The sequence below is a fragment of the Corvus hawaiiensis genome, chromosome 5, assembly GCF_020740725.1.
Source record: "Corvus hawaiiensis isolate bCorHaw1 chromosome 5, bCorHaw1.pri.cur, whole genome shotgun sequence".
Lineage (NCBI taxonomy): Eukaryota > Metazoa > Chordata > Aves > Passeriformes > Corvidae > Corvus > Corvus hawaiiensis.
In genome coordinates this window covers 32,857,565-32,879,732 of record NC_063217.1, presented here as the reverse complement: position 1 = coordinate 32,879,732, position 22,168 = coordinate 32,857,565, and the positions used below count along the sequence as shown (strand labels likewise).

The following is a 22,168-nucleotide window of genomic DNA, read 5'->3' as shown; positions in this document are numbered from 1 at the left end:
CTTCTTTTCCTATTTCCATTTTACTTTACTATATTTCAATCATTAAACTTTTCTTACTTCAACCCATGGGTTTTATCTTTGTTCTGATACTCTGCTCTGTCCCACCAGGGTGGGGTGTATATGCATGGTACTTCGTCGTGGTCTGGGGCTAAACCATGACAGTATCTGAAGAACCCTTTCTTGTAGTTTTTGATATCTCTGACAGATTTCTGTTTGAGCTGAGCTTTTACTTTTCTAACTGCATCTCAGCACACCCTCTCAATGCCCTTGTGCTTACTTGGATGTAATCCTGAAGCTCAGAAGAAGGTTCAGAGAGAACTGGACGAGGTGTTTGGTAAGTTTTCCATTCCTTTATCAAGATTGAAGAAATGGAGATAGGATTGTGGCATGTGGCCATTCTAGGGTTTTAAGTGGCTAGAGGTGGTTGGGATGGGTGCTGGAATGTCTGCAGGATAGAGTACTGAGAAGGCTTCCCAAGTAAAGTGTAGGGTTTTTCTCTTTTTTTTCCTACGGTGAAGCAGTTATAGACAGCTACTTATTTGCTGTTGTTTTCTCCCTTTCCCTTTCCTCCTCAGGAAGATATCAAGTATTGAAAGGCACAAATATTCTTGTTATAATTTATGCCCTACTGAGATTTTCCCTGACCTGGAGAAGTTTAGTCCTGAGCGATTCTTCCCTGAACATTGTAAGGAAAAGCACCTGTATGGTTTCCAAATATTTAATGTTATTGATTGCATGCATCCATCATTTTGGAACTGACATTTCTGGTCTCACTAGGGGGTGATGTGAAGGGCATTTCACCCCTGTTTTCCCTTTCAGTCTTGTGATTGTTTCATGGTAGGCTTTTCAGCTGAGTCTAGGTGTCTTTGGTGTCAGCAGGAGGGCTGCTGCTGTGGTGGCCTCTCTGAGAAAAGGCTAGAGAGGAGAATACAGTTCCTCCTGGCTCCACACTGGATCCACTGCAGGACATAGCAGTGGAGCAGTGGCACCTCTGTGAAAAAGTATTTACAAGTGTACAAAAAAATTCTTAATAGACAGCAGAGTGGGGCAGAGCTGGGGGGGAGGAGGGGAAAAAGGGGAAACAGCAGTGCAAACACCAAGGTCAGTGAAGGGGAAGGAAACAGTGCTCCAGGCTCCAGAGCAGAGATTCCTCAGCAGCCTGTGGAGAAACCAGCAGCTGGAGCAGGAGAAAAGTGTGAAGAGGGAGCACTAGAGAGGAACTTTTGCCTTTGTTTCTAACTTCCTCATTATCTGTTTTTAATTTTCTACAAATTAATTTGAATTTCCGAAGTTGAGTCTGTTTTGCCCATGATGGTAACCAATAAGCAATCTTCCAGTCTTTATTTTGACTCATAAGCTTTTGTGTCCTGTTGAGGAGGGGAATGAATGGGTGGGTGTCTGAATGCTAGCCAAGGCTAACCCACCACACCTTCTAACAGGCTGTACTTTTCTGACTGTGTTATGTGCAGGCACATCAAATGTGGACAAAGAACCTCATAGAGAAAATACTAGTACCAAATCTTCCATGCTGCAAGAATGCAGGTAGCAATTTGCAGCACTGTGCTTCTGTGACCTACAGGTTTTCCCTGATCTTAAACTGCTCTGTTAATTCATTCTTCATTACCTCTGGCTTACTTCATGTGGTGTATTGCATGCTGCTAAATGCTTTCTTTTAACTTGCTGGAGTTTAGCAAGGAGGAGGCTGTGTAGAATCTAGCCAAATCACAGAGAAGTAGGTGGAATCTTCACTTGTGACCTTGGATGAGTTGTGATCATTCATCTTGGGAGCGTGCATTTTCCTTGACACGTTGATGAATGAATATAGGTGTGGTGCTTTGGTGGCTACTTAGTGTTAATGTCTATTAGTTATTACAACATCACTGATTTTCTGTTATTGAAAGACATATTATCCTGGTAGGGAAGATTATGGTTTCTTAGGGGGCAGGCTTTGTATTCCGTTTGGCATAATTCATTCATGCAAAATGTCTTGTAGTGAAGGATCCCAAATGATGGCTGTGGAACAAAGCAGTTGTTGCTGTTTAGTGAACACTAGGTTGCAGAAACCAAGCAAGGTATGCTTGATAGAGGTGGCATCAAAGCAATCGGTCTGTCTCTGAAAAACAGCTATGGTCTCTGTCTCACAAATGCTGTTAATCTTCTATACCTGTGTGAGAAAGAGTCCACAGAAGGATTTTAAGCTGGAGTCTTCCTCAGGATTTGTTCTTGGAAGCCTAGATTTTGGGCATGAAGCTATAGTAGCCTAGTTTGGGCATGAAATTTAGTATCAGGCCCTAAAATTCCTCTCTGATGACTGGGGAGATCTCTGAGCTCTGCAGCTGTCCAGCTGATGATATATTTTGAAATTGAGACATACTGTGTTATATTTTTTTTGTGTAGATGAGGGCTGTTGGGGACTACAAATAGCCTGTTTTTTTTCAGAATAGTTTTCTGCATAAAGGTTAATCATGTTGTGATGGTGTGTGTTTAGAAAGAGAGAAGCTCTTGCTGAGAAAAGCCTTTCTTAAGAAAAACAGTTTTTCAGAATGAGTTGTGTACTTCTTTATTGTCCTTCTGTTGCATCAGATCCACTTTAGCCTTGTTTTGCTTTTTTGGTTTTTTTTTCTTGCTGTAATTGATGATTTTATTGAAGAATCCAAGCTGCATTCTATGGACTATCAGAAGCCTGTCTTGTCATTGTGTCTCTTGGCTGACATAGCTGCCGAACATGTTGCGTGTCTTCTGTCAGCACAGGCAGATAGGCTTCCACTTAGGCAAGAGACTGAATAAAAGTGGGTTTTCACTGTTACAAGCATTTGTAAAAACAAAGATTCACTAACCAGTGGAGTGCTCACAGAAATCCAATACTGAACACATAGCTCGCTGGGTGAAAAGGAAATGCTAATCACAGTCTGGTAGAAAACTAATTTCCTAGAGAACATCCTCCAAAGTTTGTTATGATGCTAAGTCTCGGTGACATAATTAGGCCTCAAAGATGCTAGACCTCTAATTTCTTCTTTCTTGGGTATATATCTTTCTGTCTCACTGCAATGTTTCTGCTGCCTTTTATTAACATCATCACTATTGCCAGCTGCTGGCAGGATGTTGCAATGTTTGTTTTGCAGTGTTCCCTACTGCTTTCCCAATGGCTTTTCATCTTCTCCTTGGTGTCTCACAGGTGTTTTTGGCGTTTGTTTTTTTTCCTGTAGAAGGAGTAACCAGCAGTTAGAAGTACAGATTTTTGACTCAGAATCACAAATAGTCACTTCATCTAATTATTGGTCCAATGAAGGCAACAAACTGCAAGACTTTTTGTAAATATGAGGGTATAATTTTTCAGCTGATTTCCATTTTAAAAAGACAAAAGGTGAGTCTTCATCCTACGTGCTTGCCTCCTTCCTAGGATATCACCTGAACAAAAGAGGGGACTGATGATTGTATAATTTTCCTATGTGTTTGCAAGACTGGTTATATATCTGCTGCTTTCTGTCACAAACCATTACAAACATTAGCAAGAGTGACAAAGTTCATTTCCAGTTGTTTACTGTGCAGAAAGATGTAAGTCAGCATTTATGATAAAGTCTCTGCTGGGAGATTACAGGAACAAAGTGCCAAAATTTACTCCCCTTGATGCCAAGGGTCACAAAAACCTTACTTTTGATGTTCTGAGCTTTCTGTGTTTTTTATATTAGTTGTTTTATTTATGCTGCTTGTTGATTTACTAAAAATACTTGTGCAGTCAGTGCAGTCGTTTTTGGTACAAAGCAAAGAGGTCAAATATGACTATGGCCGTAAAAACCATTTGTGCTTTATTCAGGGGGTGAAGTTTCATGAATTGGCTGTGAACCATGCTGCCTCTACCAAAACTCTGACCAAAAGGTTTCTGTGCACCCACTTTGAGAAACAGATGCTCAGTAGCCCTGCAGAAGTGAGAAGAGACCCTGGATCCTCCCGAGGCAGGAGGGGAAGCAGTGTTTGTGGTGGGTTTGGTACTGTGTCTACCCAAGCACTTTACAAGTTGAGGCACAAATACTGGCACTGCCAGTTGTGTTATTGGCACCCTTGAGCCTGTGCCTGAGCATTCCACAGTTAGATCCGTAAAGGCCATTTGAGCTGAGAAGTGTCAGTGTGCTTTGCAGTGCTGCTGTTGATCAGAGGTCTGTATGGGCTCTGGTTTTTGTAAGCCCTTGAAGCCATCAACCCAGCTGAAAAAAGGTATTCTCTACTTGGCCCTTCAGTTGTCATGTTGGACAACACTGGAGCAGTTCTCTGTGGCAAAATGGTGTTGAGCACCTGAAAACAGATTGAGAAAGATGATACCGAGAAAATCCATCTATCCCAAATCAGCAAAAAGGTGTTTTTTCTCTTGATGGTGCTTTGTCTTTTCCTTCTGAGGTGTGCAAAGAAGGTTCTCACTCCTCACTTGGTTTGAGCCAAGTGAGGGCAGGAAAGTAGCACTGTTTCCTCTGGCTGGCCTGCCATCAGGAAATGCTAGCAGGCAGCCTCTCCATATGAGTGTTTTTGACTCTGTGTATTTTCTTGGCAGGAAGCTATGCCAGTGGCCTGCGTGGCAGCTCCGCCTCCTGCTCTTTCTGGCCAACTTTTCTGCGCACTCAGCTTACTGCAACTGCAGTGCTGGGTACAGGCAGCGCCAGTTCCGCAGCAGGGATCAAGGCTCAGAGCAGGAGGCTGAGAGGCGATGATGGAGGTCATGGAAGTACTCTCAGGGAGACTCCAGCTGCTTCCCTGGGGAGCTGGGGTCATCGCTCTGCTGTTGACAATTGTGACTGTGTGCTCCCTGCCCTCCCTGATGGAATACTGGAGGCGATGGCGGATGATGAACCCAATCCCGGGTATCAGCCCCTGCTATCCTGTGCTGGGAAATGCCCTGCTCTTAGATGGGACAGGAGAAGGTAATGCCAACTTACACTGTAGCCCAGCTGTGAGGCCCCTGCACTGCTTGGGCTTGCTGGAGGAGCCAGTGGTGGTGAGGTGTTTGTTTGGCTGAGTTGTGGCTGGCTGGAGAAGGGAAGTGGGGTGTCAGAGGATATGCTGTTGCCTTTAAATCTCTCTGGGCCTGTGGGCAATCTGCAGAGGGGAACAGTGTAAGGAGTGGGCAGTGAAGAGGAAAGGAGAGGAACTGTGTAAATGTGGCATTATTATTGGTCTCAAAGATTAACTAGAGGTTAAATCTGACAGCAGCTGCTGCTGGGCTCAGACCGTTAAGTTGTTGGTAGGGTGGAGCATGAATGCTGCGGAATGTGTTTTTGCGAGAGGGAGGTGTGCTGGGGGCTCTTGCAGGAAGTGCTGTTTCACAAAATTAAACACTGTGTCCTCATGACTCTTTGCTGTGATCCAAACAAAACTTGAAACAATTATCTTCCCCCAAGGGAACATGTGCAAGGGACTTCAGCATGCCAAGTTGCTTTTACCCAGACTCGTTTCCAAATCATCTGTGACTTAGATTTATGTGTTAGATGCAAAAGAACTTGCTGAGTATTTACAGTACATCCCTCAAAGGCAAATCTTTTTGTTCTGGTACTGATTAATGGGACCTTCTTTTTGCCAGGTGCTTGAGAGAGCACTAATGTGCTAGATGTTCCCTTTCCATTTGGTACTCATTTTTTAACAGGAACATATTTCTTAAGGAGTTTGTGGTATGAAAGCATTTCTGGGTCTGCTGTCAGTGGCCCACACTCTTCTGTGTGTGTTTGTGATGCCTGTGTAAGTCAGTTCTGCTCTGTGCACATGTGTTGCTGGCTGCTGGCTGTGCTGCCATGTATGCTGCCAGAAAAGAGAATAATGGGCCATGGGGGCATGGTGGAGTCAAGTGTGAGTACAGCATTGGCAAACAAATTGCCCGGTGCTGACCCATGCTGAGACACAGTGCCTCTGTTCACAAGGCACACTGTCATATCTGTCCTCTGGATCCAATCCCATATCTAAGTACAAATATGAGAGATCTGTGGTGGATGTGAGGACAAGCAGCTTTCCACAAAGTTGATTTTGAGGAAGCAGTAGGAGGATCATAAGATGTACATACGAGCTGGACTGAGAGATGAATCTTTTTTAATTTTTTTTCTCTTTTTTAAAAATCTTCTTAAAAAAACCAAACCAGAACATTGCTCTCTCTCCAGAAAGCGTGGAAACTCTGATGTTCTGTGTAGTCTCCAATCTCATTTGTTAGCAGGAATTGCATAGCTCCTATGCTTTAATTAAGGAATCACAAAGCTCCCATGTCCAGCCATCTTTGTTCTTGTTTATTTATGTAGAAGTGAGTGAAGTTTGGGGTTTGTAGTCTTTTTCATTAAAAATATGACAAAAAAACCTTTAAAAAAGGGTAAGGTTTTATAACAGAAAGGAAAATAACTTTTCCCATGATGGGGATTTTTTTGTTGGTATTGGTAGACAATTTCTGGAAAATGTGCTATTTTAATCATGGCAATGTTAGGAAAAATATTTTAAAAATAGCAAAATAATCTGACACTCTTAATCGTGTTGGATGAGGTGTCATTAGAACTTTTCCTAAGACTAGGGAATAAGCTGTATGTGGGCATCTGTTAGGAAATTTCTTTTTTTTCTCCTTTTTTTTTTCTTCTTTGATTTGGGGACCTTTGAATTTTCAGCTCTGCAGAGGCTTGTAAAGGTATCATTTGTTGTTTAAGCTTGTTTCTGAAAGGGCAAAGAAGTGTTTAATCCATGAACATTCAGAGAGTGGCCCCCACCTCTAATATTGCAGAATGAACCTGAATTGTCCTCTGTGATGAGATAGTATCAAAGGCCTTTTTGAATCAAATAAAGCACCCTCTACTACTCTTCCCTTGCCAACAGATTCAGCTATCTCCCATGCTTTCTGTATAGCTAAACTGACAAGACATGGAATGGATAAGTGTATAATAATGTGGGAGGAGAATTCGCTGGGTTGCTGAGCTCACTGGTATGAAGTCCAACAGGCAGCTGGACAGCAGTGGTATCCCTTGGGTTGATCTGTGGCAGAAATGATGTTGTGAGTCTGTCCCCTAAGAGATTAGGATACCTGGATGGTAAAATCCACATTTGCAAAATATGATGCTGCTTGGTCATAGCAGCAGGTTAAAACTACAACAAAATCAAATTGCAAGGCATGTGGTATAAAAGAGTTCATTACAGAAGCCTTATTTTATAAACTCCCCTTGTTGAAGCTCTACTCTGATTTTCTATTCCAGGTTTTTTTAAACAGCTTCAATTTTATTCTGAAGAGTTCAGAAACTGGCCATTGTTCAAACTTTGGATAGGACCATTGCCTGTCATGGTTTTGTATCACCCTGACAGTGTGGAGGTGAGTGTGCTGGTCTCCTGTCTGTTCCACTGTCATGCAGAGCGGTGTCCAAGCTGTTAGTTTCTGTTAACATAATTTTTGTTAAAAAGGGCTTGGACTGATTTGCTTTGGGGTGGTCCTCTGAGTTAGTGCTAAAGAAAGGCATAAAGGGAAGGAATATAAGAAGGCCTAGTCAGAGAGGATTGGGGGAATACTGAAGATGACCAGCACCAAAGCAGCATCTCCTTTAGCTTTGTTTTCACATGTGTGAAAGCTTCTGCTTGCGAGATCAGACCAAACAAACAGATAGCAGGGAAGATGGGACCACTGAAATAAGGATAGAACATCATGAAATTCAGGTTGCTATGCTTGTGTCTCTTTGACAGACTTCTGCATTAGAACTTGGTGGGTCTGTTTTGATGCCATGAAATGTAGTCATTAGTTTTGCTGCTGACAGTGATTGTCCTTGCACTAGGAAGACAGTATTGTTTCTCTGCTGGAGTGTTTATTGAAGAAATAATGAAGAAATCTCTCTCCATCTAACAAGTGATATTTTTTCCTCTCCGTTCATTTTTTTTCTGACAGGTTATTCTGAACAGTTCAAAACATATAGAAAAATCGTACCTGTATGACTTCCTGCATCCATGGCTGGGCACTGGACTTCTGACAAGGTATAATGTACAATGAAATGCAGGGGCACTGCTGTCTTTTTGAAATGTTCAGGATATATGATAGGAAGAGGTCTTGGTGGCAGGAATGCTGTGTGTATTTCTGAACAAAGAGATCGTGTGCGTTGCTTATCTCAGCTGGTCATTCTGCAGACCAGTAGGATGGGCCTGAGGTTGGTGATGCTTTGGGTTAGGATCAGAGAGTGCACCCTTTCCTTCATTTCATTCATGAAGTGGAGGATCATGAGAAGTGAGACTGAGTAAGAGCATAAGTCAGGAGTGGAGAGACGGAGGAGCAGTGGTGTAAGGGTTTGGTGTCCTCCAGTCTTGGAAGAGTAAAGGAAGGATTGGTCTGGATGATGGAGATATTCAAGAGTCAGAGCAAGGTGAGTATAGAGTGGCATTGGTACCTTTGAACCTTGTCTGAGTTTTTGCAAAAAGGTCAAGGTCTCCATGTTAGTAGTGAAGCTTTGTTGCTTGTTTGGAGCCCTCAGAGATGGATTCCTCTCTTTTTACAATACCATGGTATTGTAAAAGCCAGCCGTGATCATGTGGTGTGGGAAGTGCAACTTCCTGTGCGAGGATGAGGCATGCGTTTATCCTGAGTTTTGTTTACAGCCTTTAGGAAGGCAGTAAGTAATCAGTAGCAATGTGCAGAGGTGAGGTCCACGGGCATCAGGCATGGTTTATCCTCACTGTTCTTCCTTAGTCGTTGTTTTTTCTTCCATAGACTTACAGAGGTATTTTGGCTTCCTTGTGCTTGCAAAAATGTAATGCAGGAGAATGTTCCAGCCTCTGCTGGTTAGGGGCAGCAGTGGCAGACAGCAAGCAAATAAGCTGGCCTGTGGAGTGCCTCAATAGCAAGTTAACAGGGGCAGTGGTGTGATGGTTTTACCATGTAAGCAGAAGTGCCAGCTGTGTGCCTGTGGGGCAAGTGATTTAGAAAAAGTGAACAAGGACCCCAAGGAAGCTGGTGTCACTCACTGTGGCTCCATGCTTGTCACTGGCATGTGGGAAGTGATCGCTTGTCTCCAGGAAGTAGATTTTAGCCAGGCCTTGAGGCAGTCATTTTCACAACTTCCCTAGGCCCTAGTTCTCTGCAGGCCTCATTTCATGGTCAGCAGATAAAGACAAGCACAACTATTGATTCAGAGAGATGGTGGGGTGGGTTGAGGCCTTGATGCTGAATAGCTCTTTTGGCCTCTGGCTGGCTTCTGCTTGGTCCCTCTGAGCCTGTACACTGGCCAACAAGGATGTATTGTCTGGAGGCTTGTTGGCATCTCTGTTTGTTGAGACCAGCTGGAGAAATGGTGGCTTTTGCTTCCAAGAGATCTGAAACAAGAAATATTTACATTTGCTTCTTCTGTGGAGTGCTATGAACAGCTTGAAGAGACATCTACAGTGTGTCCACCTCTTCCAGGCTGCAGTATTTACTGTGTACTTCCTGTAATGATGAGGGTTTTATTTTTGACTCGGAGTTTTTTGGCCTTCCTTCTCCCCGTTAATTTACAGCACTGGAGACAAGTGGCGGTCACGGAGGAAGATGATAACTCCCACATTCCACTTTGCAATCTTGAATGACTTTCTAGAGGTCATGAATGAACAAGGAAATATTTTGGTGAAGAAACTTGAGAAGCATATTGACAAGGAACCATTTGATGTCTTTATGGACATCACTCTGTGTGCCCTTGATATCATCTGTGGTAAGTCCTGTTCAGTTATTGTGGTGGGACTGTGAATGATGCAGAAGGTCATGAGTTCAGCTGTGCCAGTTTGTGTAAGATGATTGAAGAGGAATGTCCCTGCATATATGCTAAATGCATTTCCATCCTTCCCAGCCTTTTTCCCAGGGTTTATTAAGCACATCTGAGCAGGTGAGTTTGTGGGATTGGCAGGATAGAGGTTGCAGTCCAAAGTAAAGTTGTCTTGAGGAGCAGGATTCCTGGATATAGAAATACAAAGAAAGTTCATTCCCTGCAAAGGGATATGTGTATTCACTTGTCGAAGGGATGGTGTGATGATAGATAGAAGCTGGGAGTAGTAGCAGCTTACTGTTTATGCTTGCATTCCGCTTTGCACTTGTGAGATGTTGATGTTTTCCTCCTAGAAACAGCAATGGGCAGGAATGTGGGTGCTCAGAAGAATAAGGATTCTAACTATGTTTCTGCTATTTACAGGTAAAGGCACGTTTTCCTTAGTTTGTAGCTGAGCTGGAGTTGATGCTGCTGGTGTCAGGAGGGAAGGCCAGGGGGTCAGAGAGGGAGGGGTGTAAAGCACTGGAACAGACTAACCCTGAGTCACTAAATACCCTGGAGGTGTTTGAAAGACATGTACCTGTGGCACTTAGGGTTATGGTGTAGCAATGGACTATTCTGGCTTAACACTAGGTTAATAGTTGGACTCAATGATCTAAAAGGTCTTTTCCAACCTAAATTCTATGGTCTCAATGCTGACTTTTGATGGAGCTTGTTGAGACAGGTATGATACAAAACGGGAGTAGACCCGGAGGGTTTGATTATCATCGGTTCCTTGGCCTTTTCCAAATTGTACCACAAGTGGTCTTGAAGTTGGTAATAATTACTCCTCTGCAGCTAAAGCATGTGCAAGAGCTGAATAGCAATGACAATCAGCCCTTCCAAATATACTCCAGTTGTGTTTGAGCATTCTTGAAGTCTCATATTGTTCATTTTAAATACATTTTAAGTGCTTTTACATGTGGTCTGGTATCTGGACATTCAACTAGGAATGCAATGCTCTCAGAAACTGTTTGAGTTCTTGGGGCAGATTATTTTGGAAGCCTGTCATGAGTAGTTGTCTCGGTTTTGAAAGACAGGTGTCTGCTAAGGAAGGCAGAGGCCCCCCTTGAAGTGGCAGATATAACCCCTTTTCCCTCCAAGTTATTATATTTTGAAATCAAGGGCCTTTAGGCAAAGATGTGGGAAATAGGAATAACAGTTCTTTACTCTATATATATATGTATATAACCAGTCAAACAAAACAACAACAACTCTGGCAGTAACAGCAATCACAAACCCAGTCCCAGCCTTCTCGGCTGTCAGGCTATTTCCCCTCGGGTGCAGTTCCGCTCGCAGCCGGCAGGGGCGCTGGCGGCTCCCGGTGAGCAGGGCAGGTGCGATGGTTCCCCCGCGGCTGCAGGGGGCGCTCCGGAGCGAGCTCGGGAAACCCGCGGCTCTGGTGCCCTGGGATCCCGGGAAGGGATGGAACAAAGGCTTCACAAACCCCTGGGCAGCTGATCCCGGGCTCTCAGGAACAGCAAGCTGGAATGGCAGGGACGAACGCAAATCCCGGGTGGCAGGCGAGATGTATCCAGATGGGAAAAACCACGGAGGCCCAGGCAGGCAGGGCGAGCAGGGCTACAGCGTAGCGAAAGCTCGAAGCAGCAGCGGGGCAGGGCAGCCACAGCCCGGTCTCCAGCAGGGCAGGGAAAGCGGCTTTTGGGGTCCCGGCGTTGCTTCCAGCAGGAAGAAAGAACGGCCAAAAAGAAAGCAGCAGCAGCTCCTTTCTCTGCAGCTTCTCTCTCCGGACGCTCAGAGCGAACTGTCCCCACACCCAGGTGTAGACAAAAGAGTAGCCAGGCCCGCCCCACTCCCCTTTTTGTCTTTCTTAAGTACAGCTATTTGTCCCCTAGCAACATGCATATGGGAGAAAATTCCTTTAACAGGAAAACCTAAGACTAAACTAAAACCCCAACAGTAGTCTTTACAACGTGGCCAGTGCTTTACTGAAGTGGGGTGTGACTGGACTGGATGACTTAATAGGACTGTTTCAAGAGGATTCCAACTAAATGAGAATATGCTGTCCTTCTCAGAAATCAATGCTTAAAGATATAAAACATGGTGATGCTGGGACAAGTAATATAAATTTTGAGATGGTGTAAAATCAAGAAACAATTGTGAATGGCCTTCCTTTCAAATTAGGGGTTTAAACCTACACAATATGTTAAGTTCTACTTCATTAGGGTGGGTAGAAGTTTTTTTTTCTTCTTGAAATGTGCTGTAATTTGGGGGTTTTTGTCAAGTAATGTTACATGATATAATTGTTTTGCCTCTAGGATGAGTGATCTAATCCAACAGCGACAGAAGAGCCCTTGGCTTTGGCCTGAATTTTTGTATATATTGTTCAAAGAAGGAAGAGAGCACAAGAGGAACCTCAACATCCTTCACAATTTCACAGATAAAGTATAAAGTCCTTTTTAAAAATTTTTTTTATAATGATAATTTTCATTGTTGGAGCAAAGTTTTGCAGTCAGAGCTTCCAAATGAGGGTGAGGTTCAGCCTCCTTGTTATGCTCTCTCTCTATTGGGATGCTGAGGAATTCCCTGAAAAGAAGGCAAGAGCTGACTTCCCTTTCAAGATTTCTGTTGAATTTAAACAAGGAATTAGACTACTCCAAGGAAGTGTCAGAACTTGCAGGTCCTTTGCAACTGAAACGAACAAGAGAAATTCGTGGAACTCTTGTGCTGCCCCAAAAGCTCCACATCTGGATCACCCGCAACAGCTCACTGCCAGGTTTGGAGCAGTAAGCATAGGGCTCTGCATGGTAGTGCCATTTAGTCCAGCCCTCAGAAACTGAAGCCTGTATTCATTTTCCCCTGTTCAGAACAGAACTGCTGAGACTAGCAAACACATGCAGGTTCCCACATCAGCAGTAAGGCACTTTGACACAGAAATCATTAAGCATGCATCACTCACTTGGCATGAAATGAAGTTTTCTCTCACCTTGTTAGACTGTGGAAGTAACAGCCCTTTCTCTCACCAAATAATTCCTATGTTATTCTTGCCAAAGTTTGCCCTCCCAAATCTACTACTAGGATGTTACCAGAGAGGCTGCTTTCCCTATGCATGTACCCCATGATGTCATTGTATCAATGTCTATGACAAAGGAAAGAATCTCTGGACTTTGACTACGTATAATCAGCCACATTGACTGTGTTGTTTTTAAGTACTTCATGTTTTGCTTCCTTTTATTGGAAGTTGCAGCAGTGAGGCATGAGAGAGGCTCTTAAGAGGACCTAAGGTAACACTTGCACTCCTCCCATGCTGGGCTGGTACACTGAATATAAGAAGCCAAATCTTAGAAGATGACAAAGGACCGTAAATAGTAATGTCACGTGGTGTAGGAGCCGACAGCAAGCACTGAAGGATGGGTCAATACGTGACACATGTGCAAGTTCAGTCAGGAAAACAGTGTGTGTAAATGGAACTGTATTTTTTTCTTCCATTCAGTGATTCCTCCAAACAGAATTGCATACTCCACACCCTTTTAAAATATTTTGTTGGTTTTAAGAGCAATGCCAGTTTATTGAAGGGTTCTGTTTTGGTTTTGCAACAACAGTGGCAACAATAAGAAATTTATGTCTGTTATTGGGTCTGTACTTTGACATAAAAAAGGGAAATTCATCCATTTTTTTCATACTGGAGAAAATTTGGGAAGCTTTAGTGTAGTGGGTTCAGCGATACTGTGTGTGGCCTTGATGCAAGGTTATGGGATACCCTGTCTTCTCTTCTGAGTTTTTCAGAGGTTGGAAGTGAGAACTTTCCTTGGTTATCAGATAGGATAGAGAGGATCTTATTGCTAATTAGCATGTTCACACTGTGGTGATTTTTTTGATATGCTGTTGCCATTGTTGGCATTCATGATTGGCATGTTCCAGATACTCTGGACATGTTTACACTTCTTGATGAGCCCCAAGTTGTTTATGTAGTTTGGCTATCTATTTTCTTGATCACACGAAGGCCGTTCAAGGTTTATTCTGTTGCTTGGGGCAAGAGATATTCATTACTGATACAAAAAGTCAGTTAAATTTCATGACCTAATGCTGACAGCTGTGCTAACTAGCTCATGTAGATTGCTACAGATGGATGTTGTTGTTTTGATAAGTTAGGACAAAACTGCATGAGGCAGATAGCACGCTTGTGCTGAATTTGTCATATCTCATGTAATGGTTCTATTCTCAGGTCATTGCAGAAAAAGCTGAAGAACTTAAAAGCACCAGGCAAAACAAACATGATAATGATGGCAGCTCTGAAGAAAGTGGTCCCAAAAAGAGAAAAGCATTTTTGGACATGCTGCTGAATGCCACAGATGATGAAGGAAACAAGTTGAGCTACAGGGACATTCGTGAGGAAGTGGATACTTTCATGTTTGAGGTAACTAAGGAACTCATTGGTTTATTGCTCCTTTTTTTTTTTTTTTTTTTGTTTTGGATGTTTTTGTCTGTTGGGGTTTTTGTTTGTTTTTCTTACCTCCAAACCCGAGATTCTGAATTTGCAGGGGGTCACTCTTGTCTTAGTTCAGGAGGTTGCTTTTAGCATGATTTTATTTTAGCCCTGGAAGCCTAAGAGGAAATCTGAATGATAGAAGCATTGATGTGCCCTGGGAAAATGTTGGACAATGCATATGTGGCAGGCCCTGCCTATGTGAGCAGGTTCTACTCATGAAAGCAGGTGAGAAATAAAAGCTTAGTGGCTGACATGGACCGTGGGCTCTTGGCTTTTGTTGCAAACCTCATTAACACTGAAGAGAGCTCTAAATAGTTTCATTTTTTTGACTTGCATTTTGTCATGTTTCCTCGCATTTTTCCCTTGCTACATTTGCTGCACTCTTCTGGTTCTGTTGTCCACCGTGCATCAGTGCTTTGTCTTCTTGTAGAATCTTGTCATAGAATGGCTTGGGTTGGAAGGGACCTTAAAGATCGTGTAGTTCCAACCCTCCTGCCATGGGCAGGGATGTCATCAACTAGATTAGGTTGCCCAGGGCCCCATCCCACCTGGCCCTGGACACCTTGAGAGACAGGACATTAAAAATTTCTCTAGGCTCACTAATCATGTCCTCACTAATCTCTGAGTAAAGAATTTCTTCTTAACATCTAATCTAAATCTCTTCTCTTTTAGTTGAAAATCATTCCCTCTTGTTCTATCATTATCTGCCCATGTAAAATGTCACACTCCCTCTTTTTTTTTTATAAGTCCTCTCTAAGTACTGAAAAGCCACAATTAGGTCTTCCTGGAGCCTTGTTGTCTCCAGGCTGAACAACCAAGTCTCTCAACCTGTCTTCATAGGAGATGTGTTCCATCCCTCTGATCATCTTTGAGGCTCTTCTTCTTGTCTGATTTCCTGTCTAATGAAGGATCTAAAGAAGATTTTTGAGTTTTCCACACACTTCCATTAGATGGACCTGAATTCTATCTCAGAAGAGCTTAATTCATAGAACTGTATTATTGCTGTTGTAACCTAGAGAAACTCTCTTCTCATTTTGCCATTTCTGTACTACAGCTGCATCCTGAACTTCACAAGTGTGCTTTTTTAGTATCAAAATCCTTTTTTGGTCAACTTTTCCCTTTTCTGTTTCCCCCTTTTTTTGTTTTTTTTCCCCCCTTCTTTTGTTCACCTTTCATCTCCCCTTTCCTTTCCCCTCCTTCCCACAGTGCTGGGAACTAGTAGTTGATTCCCTTCTCATAGAAAACCAAGTATTTTCTCCTATGGCTGCTGTACTATATATCATTTGACCATTTTTAGATAGTTCTGTAAAGGTTGTGTCCATTGTATCTCTCCTGTGATAGTCACTGGCCCCCCCCAGATGTTGACTGGACAGTAACCAAAAAGATGAATATGCATCCGATTTATTGTGTAGATAATTATAGTTCATGCAGCTCCTGAGAATCAGAAGAGAGGGATTTTGCTTAGGTTATTTCAATACTTTTCCCTTTTGGTCTGTTTTCAGCACAATTGTGGATCACCTTTTACCTTGATAGTTAGTGTGTTGAATAGAGTTATTCATTCTTGATTCTTGTTTTTCTCATGGTCATGGGACTAGTAAGTCTCACTTTTCATACTACCTGCACACCTAAGTATTTACGAAGCCCACTGGTGCATGGGAATAGAGTTGAAGTGAATGTCATTGTAAATCTGGACCTGTAGGGCCATGATACAACAGCAGCTGCTATGAACTGGGTCCTGTACTTGCTTGGACATAATCCGGAAGTTCAGAAGAAGGTTCACAGGGAATTGGACGAGGTGTTTGGTAAGTTTCCATTCCCCCTTCACTGGGATTTTGCTGCATTTGTGAGTGCAAATGTGTTAAAAGCCTAGAAGTAGAAGGGGATTTAAGAGCATGCCTTGTGGCCCTTCTGGAGCTTTCAGCAGCTAGAGGTGGTTGAGATGGTTGCGGGAAGGTCTGTAGGGGTGTACAACCAACCTTATGTCTTTGGGGCAAGATATGCATGTTCAATATATTTGTAGCACCTTCTTGTATGTAGTCTTGGTTCATGATGAGAGTTTCTCAGGAGATCCAGGATGAGTTTGTTTAGCCAAAGATGGGGAGTTTTGTTCTTGGTCATCCCTCTATTTGTTTTTGGACAGACAACACTGAGCGTTCTGTGACAATAGATGATTTGAAGAATCTTCGATACCTTGAATGTGTCGTGAAAGAAGCTCTTCGTCTCTTCCCTTCAGTTCCCATGTTTGCCCGTACCTTGAGAGAGGATTGCTGTATTCGTAAGTAGTGTTCTGTGTTTGCCATTTCCCCTCCTGTTAGCATTTCTGCATTGTTTCCCAAATAAAGGGCAGCGTTGGTTTTTTTTTACTGTTCTGCTGTGTATAGGAAGTCACTTGTTTGCTGTTGTTTTGACTCTTCTTCTCCCTTTCTCTCTTCTCTTTAGAGGGATACCAAGTACCGAGAGGTGCAAATGTCCTTGTTTTAACTTATGCCCTGCACAGAAACCCTGAGATCTTCCCTGAACCAGAGGAGTTCAGGCCTGAGCGATTCTTCCCTGAAAATTGTAAGGGAAGGCACCCATATGCTTATGTGCCCTTCTCAGCTGGTCCCAGGAACTGCATTGGTGCGTATCTGAAGAGGAAGCCCTTGTAACAGTTCTGCTTTTGGATGTGGTAACTGAGACAGCAACAAGTACTGTTGGTATAGTGTTCTTCCTCACTCCCCATCCCTGAATTCTGGGCACTGTGTGCCCTGCAAGCCTAGTATTTTAACTACCAGATTTGTTTCTTCCAAGAGATTTCCTTTCTTCCTAGGGACCAGTGTCTATCTTGCTGATATTTCTTCCTCACTGCCTCTGCAGCCTGGAAGCATGTTATTGGGCTCCTGTGTTAGGACATGATTGCTTCCAAATTTCTCATCCTTAGTGTCAGCAACACAGAATGAGAGAAGACACATGTCCTGCCCCTGCTTTGCTCTGGAAACACCTCATCTGTCTCTCTCATGATCTTGGATGTCCCAAGCATGCAATCTGCAACTGATGTAGTCTTTCCCTATTTCTGACACTGTAGTTGGTTTGGTGTTTTCACGGTCATCCTAGAACTCGTTAGCACTTCAGATGCCACTGAGACACTTGGCATTTATGTGTGCTCCAAGTAGAGGCATTGTTGTTTATATTGTAGAACTTGTGAAAAGACTGTTCCATACGCTGATTTTAAATGCAGATGGGGAACATCCAAAGGTTATCATGCCACATACAAGAATGGGAAATATTACTTCTTTTGGTTTCTTTGGTTTTGTTTGTTTGGTTTCGTTTCTGTTTTTGAGGGATGAGATTGATTTGTTTTGTTTTGTCTCATTGGTAGCAGGTGCCCTTTTCCATAAGAGCAGTAAACTAGGTCTTTCCTTGTTCTAAAGAGAAATCTAATTTAATATACCATGTCTAGCTAGTTCCTGAGTATGCAGGATGATGTGCAGGAGAGGTGGCTCATTAATATCATTGCAGAAGTGCATCGTGTATTTGTGTGTACGGACTTCCATCTGTGTATATGATACAGAGGGGAGAACATAAAAACTTCTGAGCACTGCATTTGTGTCCTGTCTCCATTTTTTAGTTTTTGTGAACTGTCTGGGTTGTGGCACTTGGTTTGGTTTCCCTCACATTTCTCTGTTCTCATGTTTCCTCCTTCACCTATGCTGAAGTGCAAATCGAACTTTGCCCTCTGTGCTACCAGTCTGTGTGAGGCTTAATGAGCATTGAAGGAAGGTCTGTCTGTCATTCTGTTGCAACTGCATTTCCTTTGCTCCTCTCTACATATATAGAACCATGAGATTTTTCTCTCTCCACTGTCCCTGTGCTACATCTTCTGCTCTGGTGTGCCATCCATGCCCCCTGCGTAGTCCATCCAAGAGACATGACAAGGCTGTGTTTTGTAGTAGTTCCATATGAAGTGTTGACTCTTTCCACGTTGCTGTTTGAGTTCTTTGTACTATGGGAAAGAGGATGTACTGTGGATCCTTCCAAGAAGGCCAGAGTTTTCAGGCAGAGAAAACTGCTAGTGTTAGTTGTGTCCATATGAACTCAATTTTGGCCTAAAGCTAGTTCTGTTCTGAAGTCCTGTGAGCATGCAGGTGTAGCAACAGTTGATGCAGCCTGACAATAACTATTTTTTTGTCTGCCCTGTAACTCATAGGTCAGCGCTTTGCACAAATGGAGGAGAAAACTATTCTAGCCCTCATCCTGAGGCGCTTTTGGGTGGAATCATGTCAAAAGCCAGAAGAGCTTGGTTTATCTGGAGAATTGATTCTTCGTCCAAATAATGGCATCTGGATTAAACTGAAGAGGAGACCAAATGCTGGATCAGAATGAAAGGAATTTCAGGAGTTTACTTCTGAAAGTTTTCAATCTATTTAGGCTGAGACATATTTTAAAATCAAATATTTTGAAATCAGTCCAGCAATTTGTTAAAACTATTTGTTACTGTTTCATTAAAGATGTATTAATAGTCCTAATTGCTCTAGTTTTTTAGTGCTTGTGAACGTCATGTTAACCTTTGAAATGCAAGTCTTAAAACCTTAAATTTTTGTGCCTTATCTGCTCAGATGAAACAATTCTATTGCCACAGGGCCCCAAAAACTTAAACTGTGGTAATAACAACAGCAATGCCTGGGGTGAAGTGATTAGCTTACATGCCATAGCATTTTCCAGGTAACTGGAAGTCTCAAGTATTTGTAAGATTTTCAGGTTTCTTTGGTTCTGAAAGATACAAGTGATCATTCTTCCTCTTGGCACAATATTTTTTCTTTTTTTGGTGATGACTGCCTCTGTAAAGACCAAGCAAAAAATCTCTGATAATTTCACTCTTCCTTGGTAAACATTTACAGTAATTCTTAAGAAGGGAGCACTCTGAATTATTTTTTAGCAAACTGTACCAAAAGCATTAATCTGTATAACCATAGCAGGAACTAGACAGTGTGCAAATTACATGCAGGATTTCATAATGACAGAAGCACTGTATTATTACGTACTTTAAGAATAAACATCTACTATGCCTCAATGTGGACTGAAATTGTATCTGTTGAAATTGCGTGCCTGTGTGCAGGTGAATTACTGATAGATAATTATTTCTTAGCATCAGTTCCTCTACGGTGATCAATCAACTAGATTTTACTGTGCTAAAGCTGACATGATGAGCCAATGTTCTCTTGCCTTCTACTGCCCTGAAGGCAACATACAGAGTTTTTTGATAATTGATGTTGAAGAGGAATTACAGTGATGGAATGAGGTGCCTGTGAAAGTTTCTGTCTGATTGTACCTTCAGGACAGGTAAAAATCTGCTACAGGCCATCTGGAGAATGGACTCTCCATGATTTTTGCAAGCTCTGAAGAAAAAGGTGGTGCTAAACTAAGCTGAGGTCCTCTAGCTGGTCTGGCCTTTACTTGTGCCCTATGCTTTGGGGCTCCTTTTGGCTGGTAATGAGTTGCTCCAGCACGATGCCTGGTGCTGTACAGAGAGGGGTGCCCACCGATAACCACACTTGTGTCTTTAGCTGTTCTTGCCACTTGGTGGTGAGGGCTTTTCGTGTGTTGTTGTTTTCAGGTTGTTCTTGGGCTGTGGGCAACCTGCATAGGGGAACTGGATGAGAAACTGGAGGTCAGAGCTGATACAACTAACATGGACTGGTCCACTCTAATGATTAATGTGTTACAAAATAAGAAAGGAGTAATCTGTCCTTACTGGTTTTGCTGTAATTTACAGATTCTTTCTTTTGTCTGTTTCCATGTGCCCTTTTAACAACACTTAGTCATTTAATACCTGGGATACTGCTGTACTTTGCAGAATATCTTAATAAAGAGAAAATAATTTCTATGTTTCACAAGTAAATTAGAGGTTTCCTTGAACCTGACCAATTCTTTATATTCTGATAAGCCTATTTTTTACCATTTTCTGAGGATCTTCTAAAAAGAAACTATTTAACTGATTAGTTTACGTAAATGAAATCACAGAGCTTGCAAATAGTCTATAATTGCTACCTTTATTTTACCATTAAGAAAAAAATGTCTTTAACAATAGTAATACTTGCATTCTTCAGCCTTCTTTTTCAAAGATAGGTTTCATTGCTGTATAATAACAAGAATTTCAGTTTACAGGGCTGAATGTAAACATTGTCTTCTTTATAATGAGATAACTTTTGAGATCATCTTCATATGTTAATGCATACAATACAAATGACACGTTTTCCAAAGAGACTCTAAGTTAAGGAATTATTTCATGCTTTTGGGTACTTGGCAGTGTGAACTTTCAAGGTAAAAAAGATTGGCATCCAGAATATGTTTGCCAGGAGATTTGGCATGTAGTTGAAATCTGGAGAGGTTTCATAAGCTATGAAAGCTATGTTCTTAAGTTGAGGACTTTCAAGACAAATGAAAACTAATATTACTTCCTTTTCTTCTGTGGGGTATGTTTTGTGGAAAAGGTTTGTAAATAGACCAAATGGAAACAATTTTTTCCATAAGATAATTTTTATGACTTCTATCTACACTGACCAATATTTTTTCTTGCACTTTGCTTTTGTACCATGTTCTTCTCACCTAATGTGTGTATATCTCATATAACTTCCTTATACTCTCCAAAATGAGCAAGAAAATAATTGAGACAAAAACTGGATAAAACTATAATAAGAAACTCATTATGAAAAGTGCATGGGCTCAACTGCTGGCACAGGGTTGCCAAAGTGAAAAGTCCCTATTTATTGATGCACAAAGTATCTCTGCCAAGATGAGCACTAATGTAATCCTGTAATCTTTGTATTCTGAAATGGCAGTGATCTCTTATCTTCTGTTGTGAAAATTTGTTCTGAAGCAATCTGAGGCTGCTAAGGAAATAAATATTGGGGAAAACAGTACCAAACATACAGGGAACTTTGTGCCTGCAGGGTAGCTGTTAAATACCTAGCATTGTGTAGTGTGCTTTTATTAGGTTAAATCATGTGGTATGTAGTAATCATTTGGTAGTGGTCAGCAACAACCCTCTGGGTGTGGGGCTTTATTTTGTTATTTTTTTCTGGGTTTTTGTTTCTTTGTTTTGGGGTTGTGTGTGTGTGTGTGTGTGTGTGTGTGGGTTTCCTGTAGGACTGAGGAATGTAGCACAGCCTTGCCAGGTTTCCTGATAAAATAATGGGACAATAAAATATTGTGTAATAAAAACTGTGCATAATAAAAAATGTGCATATTAGCTGTTTGTGATTTTTTTTCCTGTGTTTTAGGTATCTGCTGATGGTATTAACATAGCAGCTGAACTCTAAAGCAAAATATTGCACCTTCTGTAAAGATCCCTTTTGTATGGTGCCAGAAAGGACACAGCTTTCTACTGGGATAACAGAAATGGAGTGTGTGAGTGTTTCTGGATCATGGTTTACAGCTTTTAGGAGGTACAGTGACAACAAACAATGTGTGACCTCCCTCTGGTGGGAGGTTCTGCTTGAGAGCACCTGTGGGTGCCTCAGAGGCAGTAGAAGTTTCCAGATACCTTGACACAAACTGCTTTTTGGCCTCTGAAATCTGCATGTTTGGGACACATGCAGGAGGTGGAATAGTGGTGCTTACTAAGTATCCACCTGCCTTCCTGAATTTAATCCTCATGTTGAAAAAGACAAAACCTCATATATATAAATGTTAGTACACTGCTACAAACAGATCATTTTGCTGTATTTGAGCTCACATCATGTCCTCTTCCAGCAGCTAAAAGACTCAAAGAGCCTTCAGAGAATCCTACCCCAATTTTCTTCCTAAAAGAGTATCAGTGCCACTCCCTGGCAAAACTCCCAGTATAGAAGTACCTCAGTTTATACTCAGGTCATATTTAGAAGATGACCTTAATAGTCTGTATGGATTAAAAGATTAAAAACTAAATTAACTCACTTTCTAAACCAAACCAATACATACATCTGAGATTCTTCTTAAAATGGGA

General features: G+C 42.0%; 1 protein-coding gene across 3 annotated transcripts; it reads left to right on the top strand.

The window, feature by feature from the left end:
* Positions 1–202: 202 nt before the first annotated feature.
* On the top strand, positions 203–19,255 carry LOC125326246 (cytochrome P450 4V2). Of its 3 annotated transcripts, XM_048304311.1 has the most exons (14): positions 203–334; positions 576–685; positions 1,470–1,542; positions 3,815–3,977; positions 7,203–7,315; positions 7,880–7,965; positions 9,475–9,665; positions 10,070–10,139; positions 12,035–12,161; positions 13,942–14,133; positions 15,905–16,007; positions 16,346–16,480; positions 16,645–16,824; positions 18,392–19,255. In XM_048304311.1, exons 3-14 carry the CDS (start codon positions 1,537–1,539, stop codon positions 18,565–18,567), a joined length of 1,542 nt encoding a protein of 513 aa, XP_048160268.1. In that variant the 5' UTR covers positions 203–334; positions 576–685; positions 1,470–1,536; the 3' UTR covers positions 18,568–19,255. The 3 variants fall into 3 exon arrangements, with proteins under 3 accessions (XP_048160268.1, XP_048160265.1, XP_048160266.1); XM_048304308.1 differs by lacking the exons at positions 203–334; positions 576–685; positions 1,470–1,542 and having other exon boundaries at positions 3,686–3,977; XM_048304309.1 differs by lacking the exons at positions 203–334; positions 576–685; positions 1,470–1,542; positions 3,815–3,977 and adding an exon at positions 4,598–4,910.
* Positions 19,256–22,168: the final 2,913 nt, after the last annotated feature.